At 46.3% G+C, this 19,567-nt stretch overlaps 1 protein-coding gene and 1 pseudogene across 1 annotated transcript; both read left to right on the top strand.

Annotated features, from left to right (window-relative positions):
- The first annotated feature begins 228 nt into the window (after positions 1-228).
- LOC102025397 (SLAM family member 9-like) lies at positions 229-5,420 on the top strand. Its single transcript, XM_013508200.1, has 3 exons — positions 229-364; positions 3,291-3,683; positions 5,118-5,420. The coding sequence occupies exons 2-3, from the start codon at positions 3,485-3,487 to the stop codon at positions 5,276-5,278; spliced, it is 360 nt and encodes a 119-aa protein (XP_013363654.1). The 5' UTR covers positions 229-364; positions 3,291-3,484; the 3' UTR covers positions 5,279-5,420.
- Positions 5,315-19,103, top strand: LOC102025049 (annotated as a pseudogene).
- The last annotated feature ends 464 nt before the right edge of the window (positions 19,104-19,567 follow it).

Genomic DNA, 19,567 nt, shown 5'->3' with positions numbered 1-19,567 from the left:
CAGTGGTAAGTGGTGAGGTTTGTGTGGGAATGACGAGCTGGCTCTGTGCTCCTGGCTGGAGACACCCCTGGAATCAGGTGTTTGTGCACTTCTCCTACAGCTGCTTATAACCGGTATATTCTAAGTGCAGGGCTGAGAGGAAGGAGCTGACTGTGTATCCTGGTGTCTCTGTGATGACTTCTGGCTCCGCCCTCTGGTGGGTCAGAACATGGGTGTTAAGCTCTTCCTCCTTTCTTGGCCCCTTCCCCTTGAGGTTTCTCTGCAGCTGAGCAGCACTGTGGACATCTGTGATGGGCTCCCGCTCAGGAGACAACCTTCCCCTAATGCTGGACCTCAGGGCTCCTGGGACTTATTGGTCTCCTCAGTGAGTATCTGGGCTCCCTGAAAGGAAGGTTGGGGAAGGCATGGGGACAGCTTAAGACACTTCAGTCCCCCTGGGGGCATTAGGTTCTGATGTCTTTGGGAAACCAAAAGGGAAAGACAGTCTGCTATGATTTACCAAGGCTACGTGCTTGGTAGAGCTCAGGATGAGAACCATGGAGGAAATGACCTTTTGGTAACTAGCAAAGGCTAGAGCCCCTGAGCGTGAGGACGCTGCCGTGGGCTGTGCTTGTTGAGCTTCTCCAATGCGAGAGAGTTGGGGTCTCCTGGCTGTGCCGGGTCCATTTCCAAGCAGATCCTCACTCTGAGAGGCCCTTGGACAACTCAGATGCATTTTAAAATTGCTTGTGCAACATTCACTCCACTTCACTGGAGTTCCATTTAAAATGTAAAAACAAATTGGTCTTTGGTGGGATGAATCCTGCAGGAGGAAGCCCTTCGCTTCCTTGTCACTTGCCTTTGCCTCTCCACGAGGTGCTGCTCAGGATCCAAGACCTCTGGTAAAAACTTGTTTTTCTCATCACTTCTCCTGGAAAAACCGTGGAAAAATTAACAGGTGCCTATCAACTTGGAAATGACTGGACAAATGGAGGAGTATCTGTACCATGGAACATTTCTGAGGTTGAAGGACACAAATATACCAGTCTGGGAGGAAGAATTCCCCATTTCCACAACATAAGATGCATGGATTAGCATCAGGAAGGTTCAGGAAGCTGATTCCATGGATTCCCTATTCTATAAATGAACAAGCTTCCAAAACTCAGGGTGTCTGTGCAGCCACGTGTTTCTTGGTATGTTGAAGAGATGAAGAAACCTGAAATTACTGCTTCAAGCTACAGGACACTGTGAACCCAGGCACAAAAACACAGAACATGGGGAATAAAAAGAGAGGCTGGGAGATTAAGCAAAATGGGAATTTAAAAAAATCTGAACTAATAAATATGAGTCACATGAGTCATGTTATAATTATCACATGTGTCATGTTATAAAAGATTACATCTGTAAGCATGAAGAAATCGTATAAGTAAAAGTACTGAGAATATAACAAGATTAACAATCTCAAGCTTGTGAAAGCTTGCGCTGTTCTATCTTTTTAATCACAGGCACAAAATAAAGTCTATATGAAATTCAGTAGTAAAGAACACTTGTGAAACGAGATGTATGAAGTAAATGAGAAATTCTGCACTAGCAAAGTCAGAGTCCCCCTTTAAATTGGTAACTTTTTATGGACATCAAAGTGTAGATTTTTTTCAGGTTCTAAAATACTCTATAACTGGGGAGATACATTAAATTGTACAGAAATCTTGTTCACAGGCACGGGGGCTGGAAGACTGTAAAAAACAGCAAAGAAATGAAGGAATAGAAGAAAGGAAAATGGGGAGAAAATAGTGATAGAAATAGGGGAAGAATTTCAAAAGCAGTAGGAAAGAAATGGAAAGACAGGTGGAGGGGAAAAAAGTCTCAGAATTTCTTATTTTTGTGACAGCCAGTCTGATCCCAGAGAAAGACAGTGTCTCCTCACAACCTCATGCACTCATAGTGGGGGTTTTGAGGTTGGGCATTTTTGTTTTGGTTTGGTTTGTTGTTTTTTTTTTTTTTTTTTTTTTTGAGAAAGGATCTCATTGTGTACTCCAGGCTAGCCTTGAACTCACTTACGAAGCTCAGCCTGGCCTTGAATGCAAGGCAATCTTCCTGCCTCGGCCTCCTGAATGCTGGGATTATACATGGCACCTTTGCCCTTGGTGGGGGTTGGGGGTGGGAGGTGATCGGAGGGTGGGGGTTGGACAATCATCAGTGGATCGGTCCATTGATGAGTTTATAGCTATATGTGATGTGGGGAGGTGGAGGCTGGAGAAGGAGGCGGGTCTCCGGGGCCATGCTCTGGAAGGGACTATCTCTCTTTGTTCTCTGCTTTCCCACGGCCATGTCATGGGCACCTCTCCTCCACCCTAACCCTCTACCATGCCTTCCTGCCTGGAACCAGCTGACCATACAAGGCCCAAAACCTGAACCAAATAAATCTCTCTTTCTTTAAATTGTGGGCGTCTGGCACAGTGTCTCTGTGATGAGGAAAGTGACATCGATGGACTGTGAGTCTTTCATAATCACATGAGAACTGAGACAGAATGAAGTTCACTGACCCCTTGGCCTGACCCCTAGGTCTTCCTGCTCTGTTCCTCCAGACTGATATCAAAGTGTGGGCTGAGTGTGGGCATCTCAGGCCAGGACTAGAGGGGAGCAGCTCCAGGCACCACCTGTGGGGTGGTGGACAGGAGGTAGACCCCGTGGCTGCACCACGGGAGGCTGCACCTCCTGCTGGCTATAGTCTGGAGGTTGCCTCGGTGCCTCGCCACCTGGGCCTCTGTCCAAGGCAGCTCACAACAGGGCTGCAGACTTCCTCAAAGCCAGCAGGAGACAGTGAAGGACAAGGAGTAAGGGTGAGCCACGAGGAAGCCAGTGTCTTGTCCTATGTAGTTGCATTCAGTGATGTCCCACCATTTTTGTTGTTTTCTCCACCTTAGAAACCAGTCTCTAGCTGCAGCACACATCCAAGGGGAGGGGGCTGGACATGAGGAAGGGGATCCTTGGGAGGGGCTTTAAAAGCTGCCTTCTACAGTTAGGCACCAACCATGTGCCCATTGATGTGCTAGGTGCTTTTTGTCCACAAGCTCATTTAGTTCACACTGACTTTAGAAGGTAGAAAAGAACCTGACGGATGACCAGGTTCATTACACCTCCAGGGTTCCACTGCAAAGAAGCAGGGCTCCATGGCTTCCAGTTTGCTACAAGGGGCTCCCTTCTGAGGATAAGGAGAACATATTGGAGGGATTGATTTAAGGCACAGCTCTCTGTTTCTCTCCTTTCCTCTCACGGAGAAAATTCTCATGTTTCCCCTTTCCATGCTGTAGGTGTCTGCAGTAGTTCAGCCGAGGGCTCTGGAGCCCATGGTCCTGGGGGTCAAGATTCTGGAGCCCGCATTCTTCTGACGGGGATCCAAGGAGGTTCTGTCTGGTTCCATGTGAACCAGTGGCCTGGAAAAGATCTAGGAGCCAAGCTGGAGGAGACCACGTGGGGCTTTGCCTCTGAGTCAGAGTACACAGTGATGCTGAGAGTCCAGAGAGGGACAAGTGCTCCATTCTGCTCCAACCTCATGGACAGGTACAAAGCAAGGGTCCAAGTGCCAAATGTGACATCCCTGAAGATTGAGAACCGGACTCCACAGGACAGTGGGAGATACAAGGCATGCTCCTGGTTAACTGATGCAACAGAAGTTCTCCAAATTTCCCACCTCAAGGTCTATCGTAAGTGACACCTTCTCATTCTAACCCATTGGCTTCCTCCTTATTTTGAGTATAGATATGTCATAGACCAAATTTTGCAGGACTCTATTCAGATTCCAGTCTCCAGTACATAATTTTTCTCCTAAAATGGAGTGTGTTTAATAGAAACAAAGAGCAAAACTGAGATTTGTATCAGAGAGAAAATCACTTCAGAGATTTGGGGAAACTGGGAATTTGGGGATATTAGCAATAATGTTATAATAGGTCTAAATTTACTTAATTTGTATGTTAGTTTTCTATTGGTGCTATAGGTAATTTATACATGTTATTATTTTAAACACCACAAATGCATTATGTCAACGTGCCGTATCAGAGATCAGACGTGGTTCTCCCGAGCTGAAATCACAGTGCAGCAGGGCTGTGCTCCCTTCTGCAGGCTCCGGAGGAAAACAGCCCATTCTCTCACATTGCCAAATGCTAAGTGGTAACCAGAGTTGCTCACTGTCATTGGATCACTTGATCCCCTTCTTCTGCTTAAACCTGGATGGCTAAGCTGAGTCCTTCTTTCACTGTGTCCTTCAGATCTGCTGTTTTCGGTCTTTCTACCCTGATGACCCTAGCGATGAAGCTGGCCCACTAGATTATCAGCAGTAATCTTGTATTTCATGGTCAGCTCTCTACTGTGTAACTGGTTCTTGTTCCTCCCATGCAATTCCAGCCCAAGGCCAGGCTGGCTCCCACAGGACTCCAGCATTCCAGCTCTCTGAGCCCGGAGAACTGTAGGAGAACATTTACTACTATAACACTTAGGAAATCTGCTTTCTCAACTTTCTTTCCTTAAAATTCCTCTGTGTACAGGAAACTGTCTGCCATGAAGAGCAGCCTTCACAGCTGGAAGTCCCCAGTGTCTTCCAGGGCTGGCTGGTGAACCTGACTCTTCCTGTCTGGAGCACAAGTTCAGGGCATGATCTAACCGTATGCAGAGCTGTCACCCCACTCATGACCACTGCATCTCCACAAATGTCTCTGCTTTAAGAGATGGAGCTTTTCTGCGTCCTCACAGAGATGGTCCGATGTCCTGCTCTGTGAGGCCCATGCTGCCACAGGCAGTGTCTGAGCTGGAGCTGTAGGAAGGGAAAGGTTACCGCATCTGAACCAGCCCTTCTGTCTCAGACCTTTTCCCATTCCAGAAAGGAGCAAATTTGTTATTAATAGTGGTCCAGGGAAGGAGGAATCCAAGCATTCTTTTCTCATGGAAATATTTGCAGACTTGCTTAGTTAGGAAAATCACATGAGGCTTCTCATTGGATACTGTCACTTGCTCAACATTGAGCTTGAGGCAAGTCATGTTTTATTTATAAATTGCTGCTTCCTTCCTCATAGGTCAGTTGCATGGGCTGCAGTGAGACAGTGAGAATGTGTGACATGTGACAATCTTTCCCCCCTCTTCCCCAGAGCCTGTGTCCCCTCCACTGATCCTAGTCAAGGCTTTGTCCATTACACCAGGCTGGTGCAATGTCACCCTGGACTGCAGGGCCACAGGGGCCACAGAGGACCTGAATGTGACCTGGGAGAGCAAGGGCCTCCCCAGGGAGCTGGAGCTGAGAGGGACATGAACACCAGGCCCCAACTCCTGGACCCAGGGTGTGAACATGCCCCTGAGCGTGGCCAACACCTGCCTCACCTGTGTAGTCAGCAATTCCATGGACCATAACAATGCCACCTCAGGCCTTGGTGACATCTGTTCACAAGGTGAGTGCTGAGCAGGGTGTGGTGGCGCACATCTGTAATCCCAGCACTCAGGAGGCGGACACAGGAAGATTGTTTTGATTTCAAGACCAGCCTGGGCTACAAAGTGAGCTCAAGGCCAGCCTAAACTGCATAGCAAGACCCTGTCTCAAAAGACAAAAAAAAAAAAAAACACAAGATGAGTGCCAGCTGCTGGCGGTTAGGCTGTCAGGGAGCTCAGGGAGCAGTAGAGTCTGGGTTGCCCAGACTTTCCTCCCTGCCATGCTCATTAGCACCATTACCTGCACGTGGTCACCCCGTGCAGATGTCTGGAGTCACATTCATTTCACATCTGCCTGTAAATGTCCCTCACATCCCTGTCCCTCCCTGCTGGTCCCGGCAGCAGCCATCCAATGCCTCTCCAGCTCTGGGTACAGAGTGGGCTTTGCAAAAGCAGATCAGATTGTGCATATGTCAGGGTCATCTCTGTGTCTGACCTTCAGTTACTCCTGTAGGACTCAGGGATCACAAGTTATCTGCCCACGTTGTCCACTCATGAGTACCTTTCACACAGAACTTCTGCTATAGCCCCTGAATATGGACTGCCACTGAGAATCTTGAAGGTGTCAGCTCTTCTAGTTATCTGTCCAGGACAACTTCACACTTAGTAACTGTCCACTCAAGTGTTTGAATCCTGCATAGAACAGAAATCCTGGAGATCGTGTTCACGTGTTTGTACCTTTTCAATCCTCCTCACAACAGCTCTGGACAATGTCTGTGCATTAAAGGGGTTTCACTAAATGCACAAATGACCTGGGACCTGTGTGTGGCCTCCTCCTCTAGACTTTTCTTCCAGAAGCTGCTGGAGAATCTAATATGTCAAGGTCAACTATAACCCCTTGGCACATTGCCTACCCACCTCTTATTCTGGATACTCAAATAAATTTCTATACCGAGTATGGCCCAGGATACACTCTAGAATCCCTTCTTTCCCTCCTTTGACCCTAGATAGTTAGTTAGTTACAGCTTCCCCTCCCTCTTGGAATAACCTAGGAAACACTCACTTTCTTGCCTGGCTCACTTACCCAGCACCATCAAGGAGGCCCTTCCCCAGCCTTGTACAAGGTGAAAGCTCAGTTGCAGTGAGATGTCTTTGGCTGGTAGTTGATATTTTCTTTCTTCCCTCCTTGAGGAGAAGCTCCCACAGCTGACCTCATTGGAGGCATCTTCAGGGGAATCACAGCGGTGCTGTTCTTCCTGGGAGCTGGACTGTGCCTGTGGAGAATTCGAGACAAAAAGAAGATGGTGGAAGCGGAAGTGGCAGGTTGCACTTCTCCTTATGGGCAATGACCTCCTCTCTCCCAGTGCACCCTGGGCTTTTCCCTCCTGCACTTTGCTACCAGGAAGTGGGTCCTGCAGAGGGGGCACTGTATGTGACCATGATGGCTTTGGGTTCACGGAGGTGGGGGAACGTTACGGGTTCCTAGGCACAGAATAGAGCTCCACTCTGTCAATGACTCAGGCGCAGGACCCCTGGGGGACCACAAGGTCGATGACAGTGGCACCTACTATGTGCCAGTGATGGACCAGGCATCTCATGAGGGTAAGGACAAGGTGAGGCCTGGGGCAGTAGCCAGACTGACCACTCACAGGAGTCACTGCTGGCTATGTGCTCCCCAGACTGAAAAAATAGCTCTTTCTGTTTCCAGGGTTCTTTAACTCTTTTTGTACCGTATTGCCCCCGAAATAAGACCAGGTCTCATATTAACTGTTGCTTTGAAAGACGCAATTGGGCTTATTTTCCAAAAATGTCTTATTTTTTATGTACAAATGTACATTTATTTATGTACAAAACTATATTTATTCAGTTACTCATGTACAGAAACCCACATTTATTCCCTACAGACATGTCATGTTCAGGAACATCATCATTACTCTTCAAACCCTGAATTCTGCCCCGAATTTCTTACAAGTCCATTTACTGTCGAACTTTTGGCTCTCATCTCTCACATCCAGCAATGGAGCTGTCTTTTAATCAGCATTTTGTCCACGTAGCCTATCCTAGTGCTCATCAACACAGTGAGTTTATCCCATAAATTCTTCATTCATGTCACAATCTTTTGGAGGGTGAACTTCAAAAAGTTCCCATTAAAACAACTGTTTTAGAAGATTTACAGGACAGGACTAGCAACAAAAAGACAAAGTTAAGGATGATGGTCCACACAAAAGCATTGAAAAATTATAGGCAACAAAATTCAGGAAATATTTCTTTACTTCACACAAGTGGATTGAGGACATCAACTAGAACACGTGACATTATTTCGTTAAGTTTCATACTGGACACAATCGCATCCATTTGTTATCAAGTGTGTGCAATATTTATGGATATTGTGCAAACTCTGATCGCTATTTGGCAATAAGTCTCAAGTTCCCTTGTTTACGTAGGCATTTACCTCTTGTCTTAAGGCAAACCCTTGGGTATTCATAAATACTTCTTTATAATTTATATCATCACTCCTTTTAAGTCATAATGCCAAAAATAATATTTATTCACATTTAATTATATATTAACATTATTACTTTATAATTCAGTATGTCCATGGTGTGCTGTAACAGCTGTATTAAATGAATCTGTCTGTTGAAAACCCCAACTGGGGCTTATTTTGGGGGCGGTTTTGTATTATAAGCATCCTGAAAAATCATGCTGGGGCTTATTTTCCAGTTAAGTCTTACTTTTGGGGAAATGTGGTAAACTCAACAACATTAACTAGAATATTTATAATTGCCACATGTAGTGCTGGGTGCTTTGAAGGAATTCCTAAACAGTTTATGTTAATTGGCATGGAGGACAGGAGGGTCCCTTTTGGGTCACTTAATTATCCCTCAGCTGCTCCTGAACCTTCTCTCTTGCATTCCTAGGCTACTGGTGAATAACATCTAATGAAAAGAGGCTGCTCACTGTTCTCTGCAGAAAAGTTCTTGAGGCCAGGCCTCCAAGATAATGAATGTGGAGGAAACAGGAGACACCAGCCCTCGTGTACACCTGCACCCTAAGCCTGAGCCTGCACTCATCTAATTCCTCTGGCTTCGGTCGAGCTCCAGATGCCCCTAGCGTGCATTGTGCAGACCTGGTGGCTATAACTTCTCCTGGGGCCTCCCCAAGACCCCTACACTCAAGATCCTCATGCCTCAGAGTCAAGGTTCTTCCTCTGTCCTTGATGTGACCCCTGATCCCTCTCCTCTAGAATCCGCCCCAAAGGGAGCCCTGCATGAAACCCCCAACTCTGTTAACTGTGTGTCTTACTGAGAACACAGCCTTCTGAAGAGGTGTTGACTACCCAGAAAAGAAGGAATGAGAGCAGGCTCTGGATGCTGAATTGGAGGTTTATGGAGACAACGTGAGTGAATGGGAGTTGAGGCTTCCTTTGCAGACCTTGGATAGGCTTCCCTTAGGGGTCTCAGTCAGAGTGTGTTTTGGGGGTTTTACTGTGTGCCAATCTGTCATGGTAAGTCTATGGTGCATCTATGTCTATTTTTACACATATGGATACACTGTCAGTTCTGTTCTTATGTAGAATTCAATCACATCCACTCATCCATTTCCCATCTAGATGGCTCTAGTTGAATCATTTGTCTATTTCCATCAGCAATGTTTCAAGATTTCTCCATATGCATTTCAAGTTTTCTTATTATCTGTTGTATTGATTACATCCATCCTACTGAATGTAAAGTAGTGTATGAGTATGGTTTTGATTTCCCCAATGAATACTGATGTGATATATCTAGTCATTTGTGTATGGCCTCTGGGATACCTTCTTGTGTGAAATCCCTTTCTCACTTGAGTTTTCCAGCATCATGAATTGTCCCCAGCACTGCATTGAAAGTGCTTTTGTCTGGGTCACCAGGGAACTCCACATTGTTATTTTCAATGATCAGCTCCAAGTGCTCATCTTCTTTGAAATCTGAGCAACACTTGACATATACTTACTTGAACACTATCCTCACCGCCCACCTTTCTTGTCATGCCACTCAGTGGATGCTCTTTTCTTTCTTTTACCAGCTTCTTTTATTCTTGCCCACATCTGCGTTCCTGACTCTCCCAAGGTTCACTTTGAGACCATCTTTCTTCACTCAGTCACTTTATGCTATTGGCACCATGCACTGATCCTCAGACCTTGTGACTAACTTGGTAAAACTGACTTGAGAGATGTCTTCAGTGTTAAAAAACCAAAAACAAACTTTGAGGTGTACAGATGATAAAGTTTATGTGAGTGACCACAAAAAATCAAGCAACAGATAAAAGGGAGTTAGATAAGATGTAAAACTGATTCCACTCACTGATACTGGCTTTCAAGATGTAGTAAGCAAGTGACATGGAAATGTAGTATTCTTGTAAAAAAAAAAAAGAACCTGTTTATAGTGAACAAGAAAATGAGGGCCTCAGTTTTATCACTGCAGAGAAAGGCATCCTGGTAACAACCTCTACTGGGACACAATGAATGCTCCCTTAAGTCTACAGAAAGAAATGCAATTTTTTCTCACATATACAATACAATTTTTTAAATTTTTTTTAGAAATGCAATTTTAAGATAGCATAGTTTTACTCTAGGGATTCACCATGTATTGCCCTCCAGGACGATGAGATCAGTTTCTGTTGTGTTAGGATATTAAGTCTAAAGAATAGAAAATACTGCAGGTAGTGGATGCTTATGGTTTGAAATCCTTTGGGTACTCCAAAGTTTCTGGTCTGGTACCTCCAATGAAGTGCATATTGTAAATGTCCAGCTGTTTATATGGCATCTCTACTTGATTGTGGGCCTTAGAGATCAAGTAGGATCTCCAGCTTGACATGGCTAAATTTAAGCCATCTCCATATGCTCCCACAGAGTGTTCTCTTTCCAATCACTCTCACCTCTATTCTTCCACCTGTTCCAGTGACAAAAGCATGGTGTCATCTTATCTTTTCCCACACCCCACACTCCAATGTGTGTTTTTGTGGGGGGTTTTTTTGTCTTTTTTTCTGGTACCAGGAATCGAACTCATGACCTTGCGCTTGCCAGGCAGGCACTTTGCCACTAAGCTAAATCCCCAGCACCCCCACACCCCACACTCTATCGCACGTACCACTAGGTCCTCAGTCAGTACACGAAGCACTTCTCTGATCCAGTGTGACCAGCATCTGTCACTTGGATGACTGCAGTGGCCTCATGTCTCCTTGCCTGTTTCCAATTCCTCAAGTTTTATTCTCCATCTGGTGTCCATAGTGCCCACTTCAAAATATGACTTGCATAATTTTTCATTATTGGGCAATGTCTAAAAACACAAATCCTTAACACTGACTTATATGTGTATATAAACTTCAAAATACTGGTACAGAAAATATTGAAAATTTCTTTATTTTCTCTTTCAAAAAGTTAAAGGCCAAATCCTATTGCACTCAGATTCCTTCAAACTCTTTGTTAATAGATTATTTTTTTCATGATGAATATATTTTAAAACACGGCAGAAGATGGATTTCATTAATAACTTGAAAAACCTGACAAACCACAGAAAAGGAACTAAAGTTTTCCTCCAGTCACCTAGATTGTTTTGGTAGCGCTCACTTCCCTCCTTTCACTGATGAATTTTTCTTGGTGAGTTCAAGCTCCAGGTTTCCAAGAAACCTAGTGGGAAAAAAAAGCTCTTGGCAGCGTGGTCCACAGTGATGTTTCTGGTGGGTCAGAAATGGAGCTGGGAGGACAGGATTCTGTGTCACCAGATCCTGGGGCTGCCATTGTTCCAGTAGGACAATGGCTCAGTGTCAGGCACTCTGCTCCCTGATGGTTCTGGGGAAACTGGGGCTTTGTGGTTGGGAGTACTCTATGTGATTGTGCCAAACACAGTTCCTTAGAATCTAAGAGTCATTTTAACAATCTTGATTGTCAACATGATTGGCTTGAGAGATGCCTCAGAGATTAACAAAGCACACTTCCATGTGTGTGGGTCTGCATGGGTCATGAGAGTGTCATTCTGAGGGCTCAATCTGATTCCTTCTTCTGTGGTGCCCTCCTCCTCGTATCTGCTGCTGAGATACATGCATTGGCAGCTTTCTTCTGCACACCCTACTACCATAAGGTTACTACCTTGGGGCCAACTGACCAAGGGCTAGAATCTCTGAAAGCAAGAGCCAAAATAAGCCTGTCCTTCTTCAGTTTGTGGGTGTCAGATTTTTGTCCCAGAAATAGAAAGCTGATCGATGCAGAGAAAATCTGTAACAAGAAGCAGGGTTGTTTCTGTCACTCCTTATAACCCTGTGGTTCAAAACCTTTGGAAATGGTTTCTGGAGGTGTTTGGAAAACTTTGCAGAAGCAGGCTAGAGACAGTCTAAAATCCGTGAGCAGACTCTGATGGGTGATTCTGGCTGGCACTCAGAAGATGAGAATGCTAACAGAAATGTGAACAGGAAAGGCCAGGCTCACCAATTTTCAGATGGGAATGACAACTCCCTAAAGGACTGGGCTAAAGTCCGTGTGTGCTATACTCTGGCCAAACAAATTTGGCTATGTTTTGTTCATGTCCTAAGACTTCTTGTGACATTGAATTTAAATGTGGCTGAGTAACTGATCTGCATCAGGAAATTTCAAGGCACCCCAATATTCAGGCATGGCCTGAGTACTGTTGGCTGTATTAGCCTGATTTAGAGTGAGAATCAAGAATAAAATTCAGAGCAGAAAGATCTCAAAAACTTAAATTTTGTCCTGAAAAGAATCACATGTAAAGTGGGGGCCAGGAGGCATAGTTGCTGAAGAGACGAGCACCATTAAAAATAAACCAGTAGTTTGAATCAGGACAAGAAAAATGATGTCCTGGGGGCATCTCAGGAATGAGCAAGACACAACTCATCACAGGGTCAATAATGCATATATGTCAATCTTACATTAGAGAAAAGGCCACCTGGGTCCCTTGCTTGACAAAGGTAACTTGCTGCCCAAGGAATTTGTTCCTTGGGGTTCATTTCACTGTGCTCAACCACACTTACACTCAAAATCCAAGGCAGTCATGGTATGTGTGGGATCACACAAGGGAAGCTGGCATTGGACTGGTTCTCGCATGGCCTCACAGTGAGAGTTTACAGTGTGAGTGTGGTCTTTATGATCTTCTGTGCTTTAGATCTGTGGGGAGACTCTGACTCTCCTGAGAAATATTCTGATCCTTGGTGGCCCTTATTGTCCTTGATTTAAGAGTGACATTGAACCAGCCTGGTGATTTGGTCAGCATCTGGAGATAGGATATATCCTCTGGGCAGGTAGGATCCAAAGAATTATGACACTCTGAAGATCAATCTTAATGCATTTTCTCATTTTACTTCATAGCATCCTGGTAACTAGGCAGGGCATTTTGCAATCAAAGAAACTGAGTCTAGTACAGTTGAGAGATTTTACAAAGTCGAATAGTGAGAAACTGGTGAGAGGAGCTGCAGTGAGACCATATGCAGACACTCAGTTACACAGGAGGGAAGAGAGCCAGAATGTCTCAGTTCTCTGGCATCTGTGTACATTGGCCACAGAGCACAGCCAAATTCACATCCATTTGTGCTGTGTATATGCACCACATACTTTACAAAACCGAAAGTCCTTAGAGGATATAATCAAATGTCTTGGAGAACAATACCTTCCACATGCTGTGTTTGCAGAGCAGGTTCCATAAACTGTATTTGGGATTCTTTAATTTCTCACCATGCTGAAGGCAAACAAATATGAAATGTATAGAAAAATGGAAGATTTCTTTAGAGTGAATTCTGCTGAGTCATCTCCCTACCCGATGGCTGCCTGCCCTGGACCCAGTGCTGGTGAGAGGAGCTGCAGTGAAACCATTCAGAGAGGTGTCTGCTGCACCTGGGGAGAGGACACATGCCTGATTCACAGCTGAGAGACTCAACTGGGAGATGCTGCTGGAACGGACTGTGTAAGCAGAGTTGGGACTGCCAGTGGCAAACACGGAGCATCACCCAGCACAGGAGAGAAATGTGCAATGTCCTGGGGAGGAGAGCCAGCCAGACACTGTCAAGCCCCAAACCAGCTGCTGGAGGGTCACAGCAGGATTAGTCAAGAATGGAGTTTTCCTTCTCCTCCACTCCATCCTCCTCCTGCTCTATCTCGCTCCTTGCCTTTCAAAATTAGGGAGGGAGTTCCATTTGTGTTACTGTTCTCTGCAATCCTTGTGGGCCTTTGAAGGCCTTTCCTCTGCTGTGCTGGGTCCTCATCATCTTGATGGAGTCTAGGCAGCCACAGCTGACAGAGATATTCCTGCCACACCCTCGTGTACCGAGAGAGGTCCATGCACTCTGACCTTGTTCTTTTTTTTTTTTTTTTTTTTTTTTTTTTTTTTTTTTTTTTTTTTTTTTTAGTTTTTTTCTGGTACCAGGAGTCAAACTCACGACCTTGCGCTTGCCAGGCTAAATCCCCAGCCCCAATTTTGACCTTGTTCTGTCAGACATCTTCACACCCAAGGCCCTCTGAAGGCTTTATTTCTCCTGCAGGTACTCATGAGAACTTTTGAATTTCCCAACATCATGTAAAGGATGAGGGGAACTCATACCACTCAAGCTGCACATTTTCTGCCTAAATACACTTGCCCAAGCTCCTACTCAACAGGAATGTCTAAGAGAAAGCATCACGTTTGTCTGAGTCCAATGGTAAGTGGAATCTAATCCTCTACTTTATGTTCCCATCAACATAGGAGGAGTTCCCATCACCACTTCCTTAACTGATGGCCACATCATCTTCCTTCCAGGATTCAGATAGGGTGAATGCTTAAATTTTTAAAATGTATTAGAACTGAAGGCAAATCACCAGTAATCTCCCTCATATTATTCCTCCGTGCTGTGAATATGCCTATTCCACTGTTCTTGGGGCTTTCTGAAGCATTTCTGGAAGGCCTTTTTGTGAGTGTCTTTACAAGATGTGATTAAAAAAAAAAAATTATGCAAATAGTACTGCTACCCTCCATCCAACAGAAAGGCAGGCTTCTAAAAATATAATGATGGTTCTTCATCTACCTTCTTCCTAGATTCTATACTTCATGAGGTCTAGTTTTGCCTAAGTTGAAAAAGCCCATGAAAAGTAAATGGTTGAATTGTTTCAGGATATCAGGGCAACCCCAACAGCACAAATCACAACACAACAAGAGAAGGGTGTTCAAATGCATGAGGGGTATTTTGAGGGGAATTAATGGCAGTGTGTATTTCACTAAAATAAAAATTTTTTTAAAGTAAAGATTCACTGTGCTATCCATTTATTCCTTAGAAATGGTTCCCTGTATTCCAGGTTCTTCTTGCAGAAAGAATGAGATGAAACAAGCCAGAAGCAGTGCCAAGAGTTTATTTGGAAAGTGCCAGGTGAATGGGTGATGGAAACACTGGCTCTGCAGAAGTAACTTGGGCTGAACAAGAGAGAAAAGGAGCAAAAATAAAATTACCTGGGTCAGGGAGACACAGAGTGAGCTACCATGGAGAGTCCTGACAGTGGGCTCCTCGCTGTGTCTGTGGCCTTACATGTCACCACATCTCTTAGGTGCCCACATACGGGGTCCTGCGAATTATTTGGCATTATCCTGGGATCTTGCCCTGCTTATTCCCCCAGCCAGGGTAATGGACTTGAGGATAACCAAAAAGAAAAAAGCCAAAACGAGCTGTTCTTGCACAGTTTGCCTGCAGCAAGCCATCTAGGTGGAGACAAAGGAGAAGTCAGTGTCCCTGTGGCTGCCTGGGATGACCAGGTGCACGTGACTCCAGGGCCATACTAGGCTGGAGTCTCAGCACAAGTAAGGAAGCAAACAGGGCTGGGAGGGGAGAGCTGACCCCTCAGCATCTCCCAAATTTGTCAGTGTCCAGAGGATGAATGGGACCCAAGCAGCAGATGTACAACCAGAGTCAGGGAATGCAGAGATTGGCAGGACAGAAGCCTAGGGTCACCCGCCAAACCAGCACAGAGGAATCCTGCCCCAGAACACTCTGGGTCAGGTGAGGCTGGAGAGGAGTTTGTGGCCTCCACAGGAAGTGGGGAATGAAGCCAAGGATTCCCACAGGCCCTTTGAGAGTTAGGGCTAAATGCACATTTGCAGGTTGTGAAGGGTCAATGGAGAGGAAGGTTTTAAAGACACCAAGCAGAGTCAGGGGTCACAGGAGGAAGCAGCCAGGCCCCTCCACTTCTAGAATGTATGACCCACAAACTGGTGTCCTTTCCCTCTCTGTAGCCACAGAGCCTGGCCATGCTCTCTGCTTGGCTCTGTCCATCCTACGTCCACTGGGGCAGCTGGAGGGCCAGGCCTTGAGAAGCAGAGGGGGCTGCTTCATGCCTGGCTGGCAGATCGAGTCCAGGAGGCAGCAGACATGGGGCAGAACGGAAAAGCACCAAGATGGGTGCAGACCGTACACAAAGACAGGGTTAGGGAAGGGCCCTTTAGCTTGTACAGGAAGAAGTTTGGAAGGAGAGAGGCAGAGCTGAAGGACCCATGAACAGATAGGAACTGCTTAGGATGGACAAACCACTGGCATGTTTGAGGCCAAACTGGAGGGATTGAGAAGTGTCATGAAAGGCTTGAATGCCCCATAGTTAAGCTATAGCTCATAAGTCAGCACTTCCCAAAATCCGTGCTGATTTAGGACATTGATGTAGCAAGACCTTAGAAGAGCTTTTGTGTAAAAAGGCAGAAACATAGTGTGCAATATCATAGCCATGTGTGGTGGAACTGCAGATTAAAGAATTCAAGCTGATGTTCCTACTGGTTGAAGGACCATGAATTGCAGAAGAAATCTTCTCTGGCATTTCCCAGATTTACCTTCCCCTCTCCTCCTTTTTTGAAAAATATCTCCCAAAATTCATGTCTCATAGATCATGCTGAGAATTCCTATGTAGCTCATGGGCTGATCAGTATGTTGATATGATGAGTGAAAAAACTAAGCTGTGTGCTATTTTTATGTGCCCCCAACTTCCTTTCATCTGCCCATTTGAAACAACTCTTCTGCCATACTGTCACACTCAAAGAAGCACTATTTCAGTCACAATGGCTCTGCCTCATCTCCACACTAAATAAGACCCGCCCTTCCCAAACCCAGACCCTCCACAATGGTCTCCAAATAGTTAAAGGACTCACACAACCCCCTGCTTCCCTTATTCTACTTAAAGGAGAAGAACTCAGCAAAATAATCATAGTGAAGAAGGAATTGTGTGTCCCACCCCTTTCCTGCAGCCTCATTTGAGAAGCTAGGTCTCTAGAGTAGGGACTTGTGCATATCCACTTGTCTGCATGCCCAGTGGCTCCCAAAGCTTGTGGTTTTATAGCTCCCTTAAGCCAGGACCCAGGCAGGTCCCTGCAGCCCAGACACTCCCTTTGCTGCTTGTTACAGCCAAGCAGTCAGCAAAGAACCACATTGTGGACCCCCATGACGACAACCCTGTCTCAGGCTTCCACTAAACTTGAAACAGCAGATTCTTCAGCATTGCCCAGGACCTACAGGTGTCTGGGATCCTGGTGATTAACTCTGGTGGGTGGCCTGAGAGTATGAAGGAGAATACCTGCGCTTTTTCTGCAATGAATTTGGCACAACTCTGTGCAACAGAATCCACTTGCAGGGGTCCAAATCTCCCCTGTGGCCCAAAAAAACCTGGACCCTGTTGTGGTTCTGGAAGGCATCCACTTCACACTTCAGTGCAACCCCCCTCCTGGCCTCCCATCCTCAATTATCTTCTGGATGAGCAGTTCATCCAGAACTGGGAGCCCATCGCCCAGCACAAACATGTCTCCCAGGACCACAAAGGGGACCTGTACTTCAGCGTGATGCTGCAGGACACACAGACAGACTGCAGCTGCAATGCTGGCTTCCATTTCACCCACACAACCCAGCAGAAGAACCCCTTCACCCTCAAGGTTCTCACCACCCGAAGAGTTGCAGAAAGAACACCCAGCTTCAAGTGTCCTTATAGTACCTCAAGCAGTCAGATGGTGCTTTGAGGCATGAACCTCCTGCTAGAGTGCAGCACTTCTAGGGTCCCAACAACAGACATCACATGGTATAAGAAAGATGAGGACCTCCCATCTGACAAAGCCAAGTTTGAGAACTTTAACAAGGCTCTGTGCATCACCAGTGTCTCAGAGAAAGACTCTGAAGAATATTTCTGTCTGGTCTCCAACAAGATGGGCAGAATCCAGCACATGATCTTGGTGAGAGTAAAGGCTGCTCCCTACTGGCTGGACAAACCCAGGAACCTAATCCTGGCTCCTGCAGAGGATAAAGACTGGTGTGCAGAGCTTATGGAAACCCCAAATCCACTCTCCAGTGGAAGGTGAATGGGGAACTTTTGCAGTCAGGACCATCCAATCCAAGCTGCAGGGTGGCCAGCAACACCATCATCTTCTGGGACATGCAGATCAGCAGCAGGGCCATGTAGCAGCACAACAGCAATAAGCATGGCTACCTGCTGGCCAATGCCTTTGTCAGTGTGCTGGACATCCCACGTGGGATGCGATCACCCTGGAACCAGCTCGTTCGGGTGATCCTTTACAACCAGGTAGGGCTGGGCTGCCTGTTCTTTGGGTCTCTTGTTCCCACCCTCTGATGATTTAGGAATGAGCAGGAAGGCAATCTGGATGGTGGCAACTACCATGTCTGTGAGAATGGCAGCCTGGAAATGAAGATGATCTACAAAGAAGACTGAGGCATCTATACCTCTGTTGCCACCAATATCCTAGGCAAGGCTGAAAACCAAGTCCACCTGGAGGTCAAAGACAGCACCAGGATCTTCCAGATGTTCGAGGACCAGGAGGGGCACCAAGGTACATCGCGTGAAGCACGACCCCTCACTGAGACTCACTCTCTTCTAGCTGAAGGACAACAAGCTGCTGTACACCGGAAACAGGATAAAGAAAAAAGCGACTCCTTGACCATCTCTGGCCTGGTAGAGAGAAACCAGGGCAGCTACACTTGTGTGGGTGAACAACACTGAGCTGGACCAAGACCTGGCCAAGCCTACCTCACTGTTCTAGCCAATCAGACCCAAAGGACAGGCAGACCAACCCCGTGAATTAGAGCCCATGGTCCTGGCTGAGCAGAGTGTGAGGCTGAGCTGGGGTCCAGGAGATGATAACAGCCCCAGACTACATTGTTCAATTTCAAGAGGACCACTTCCAGCTAGGGGTCTGGTATGGTCATTCCAAGTTTCCAAGCAGTGTCAACTCAACTGTCCTCCAGCTTTCCCCATATGTCAACTACCAGTTTCAGGTCATTGCCACCAACAAAGTTGGAGCAGCCACCCCAGCCTCCTGTCCGAGCTCTACTACCAGCAGAGCTCCTCCTGAGTCCAATCCCAAGGATGTGAAGGAAGAAGGGACCGAGATGAACAATGTGGAGGTCATGTGGATGCCCATGAGTGCTGCATCCACCCTTGGGCCCAACCTGTGCTACACTGGCAAGTGGAGGCAGAGAGACGCGAGAAACCTGAAAAATGTGAGTGTGGAGCTCTCCCTGTGTGACGGAGCAGACCCCTGTCTATGTACCCTGAAGTCTAAGTCCAACCTGAAAACAACTTTGGGAAGGGCCCAGAGCCCAACACTCTCATTGGCTACTCTGGAGAGGATTGCTCCCAGGCTGTGCCCACCGACACATGAACAGTAGTCATCAGCCTGCAATGGAACCGCATCTGCTCCAGCACGGTCCAGGGCCAGCTCCAGGAGTAACAAGTGAGGAGGCCACTCCTGATCCCCTAACAGCCAGCTGCCACATTAACCAGCGCAAGGGACAGCAGAGCTGGGGCACAGGGCATTAGGGATATTTATTAGATCCAAAGTTGATTCCAAATGATGTCTAGGGTGAGCTGTTGAGACAATACCCACAAGAAAATATGTGTACCATCCTGGATCACTTAACAACAGGGGCATGCCCTAAGAAATGCATCATTAGACAATCTTGTCATTATGCCAACATCAAAGTGTGCTGATGCAAATCTCTCTGGTGTATATCTGTCACTTGCGGCAGTCTCTTAATGCAATCAACAGACCCAGCAAACACAAGCTATGTGCAGCTGCTTCCAGGGTAACACAGCACACTGTTGTACAGGAAACACTGCTGTACAGTAGAAGGCTTTTAAAAAGAAGAAGGAGGGATGGTGTGCTATGGTGGAAGAAGTCAAAGGCATAGGGAA

This window comes from Chinchilla lanigera, unplaced genomic scaffold (assembly GCF_000276665.1).
Source record: "Chinchilla lanigera isolate Chin_1 unplaced genomic scaffold, ChiLan1.0 scaffold00144, whole genome shotgun sequence".
In the NCBI taxonomy this organism is placed as follows: Eukaryota; Metazoa; Chordata; class Mammalia; order Rodentia; family Chinchillidae; genus Chinchilla; species Chinchilla lanigera.
This window is presented reverse-complemented; position numbering and strand designations above follow the sequence as displayed.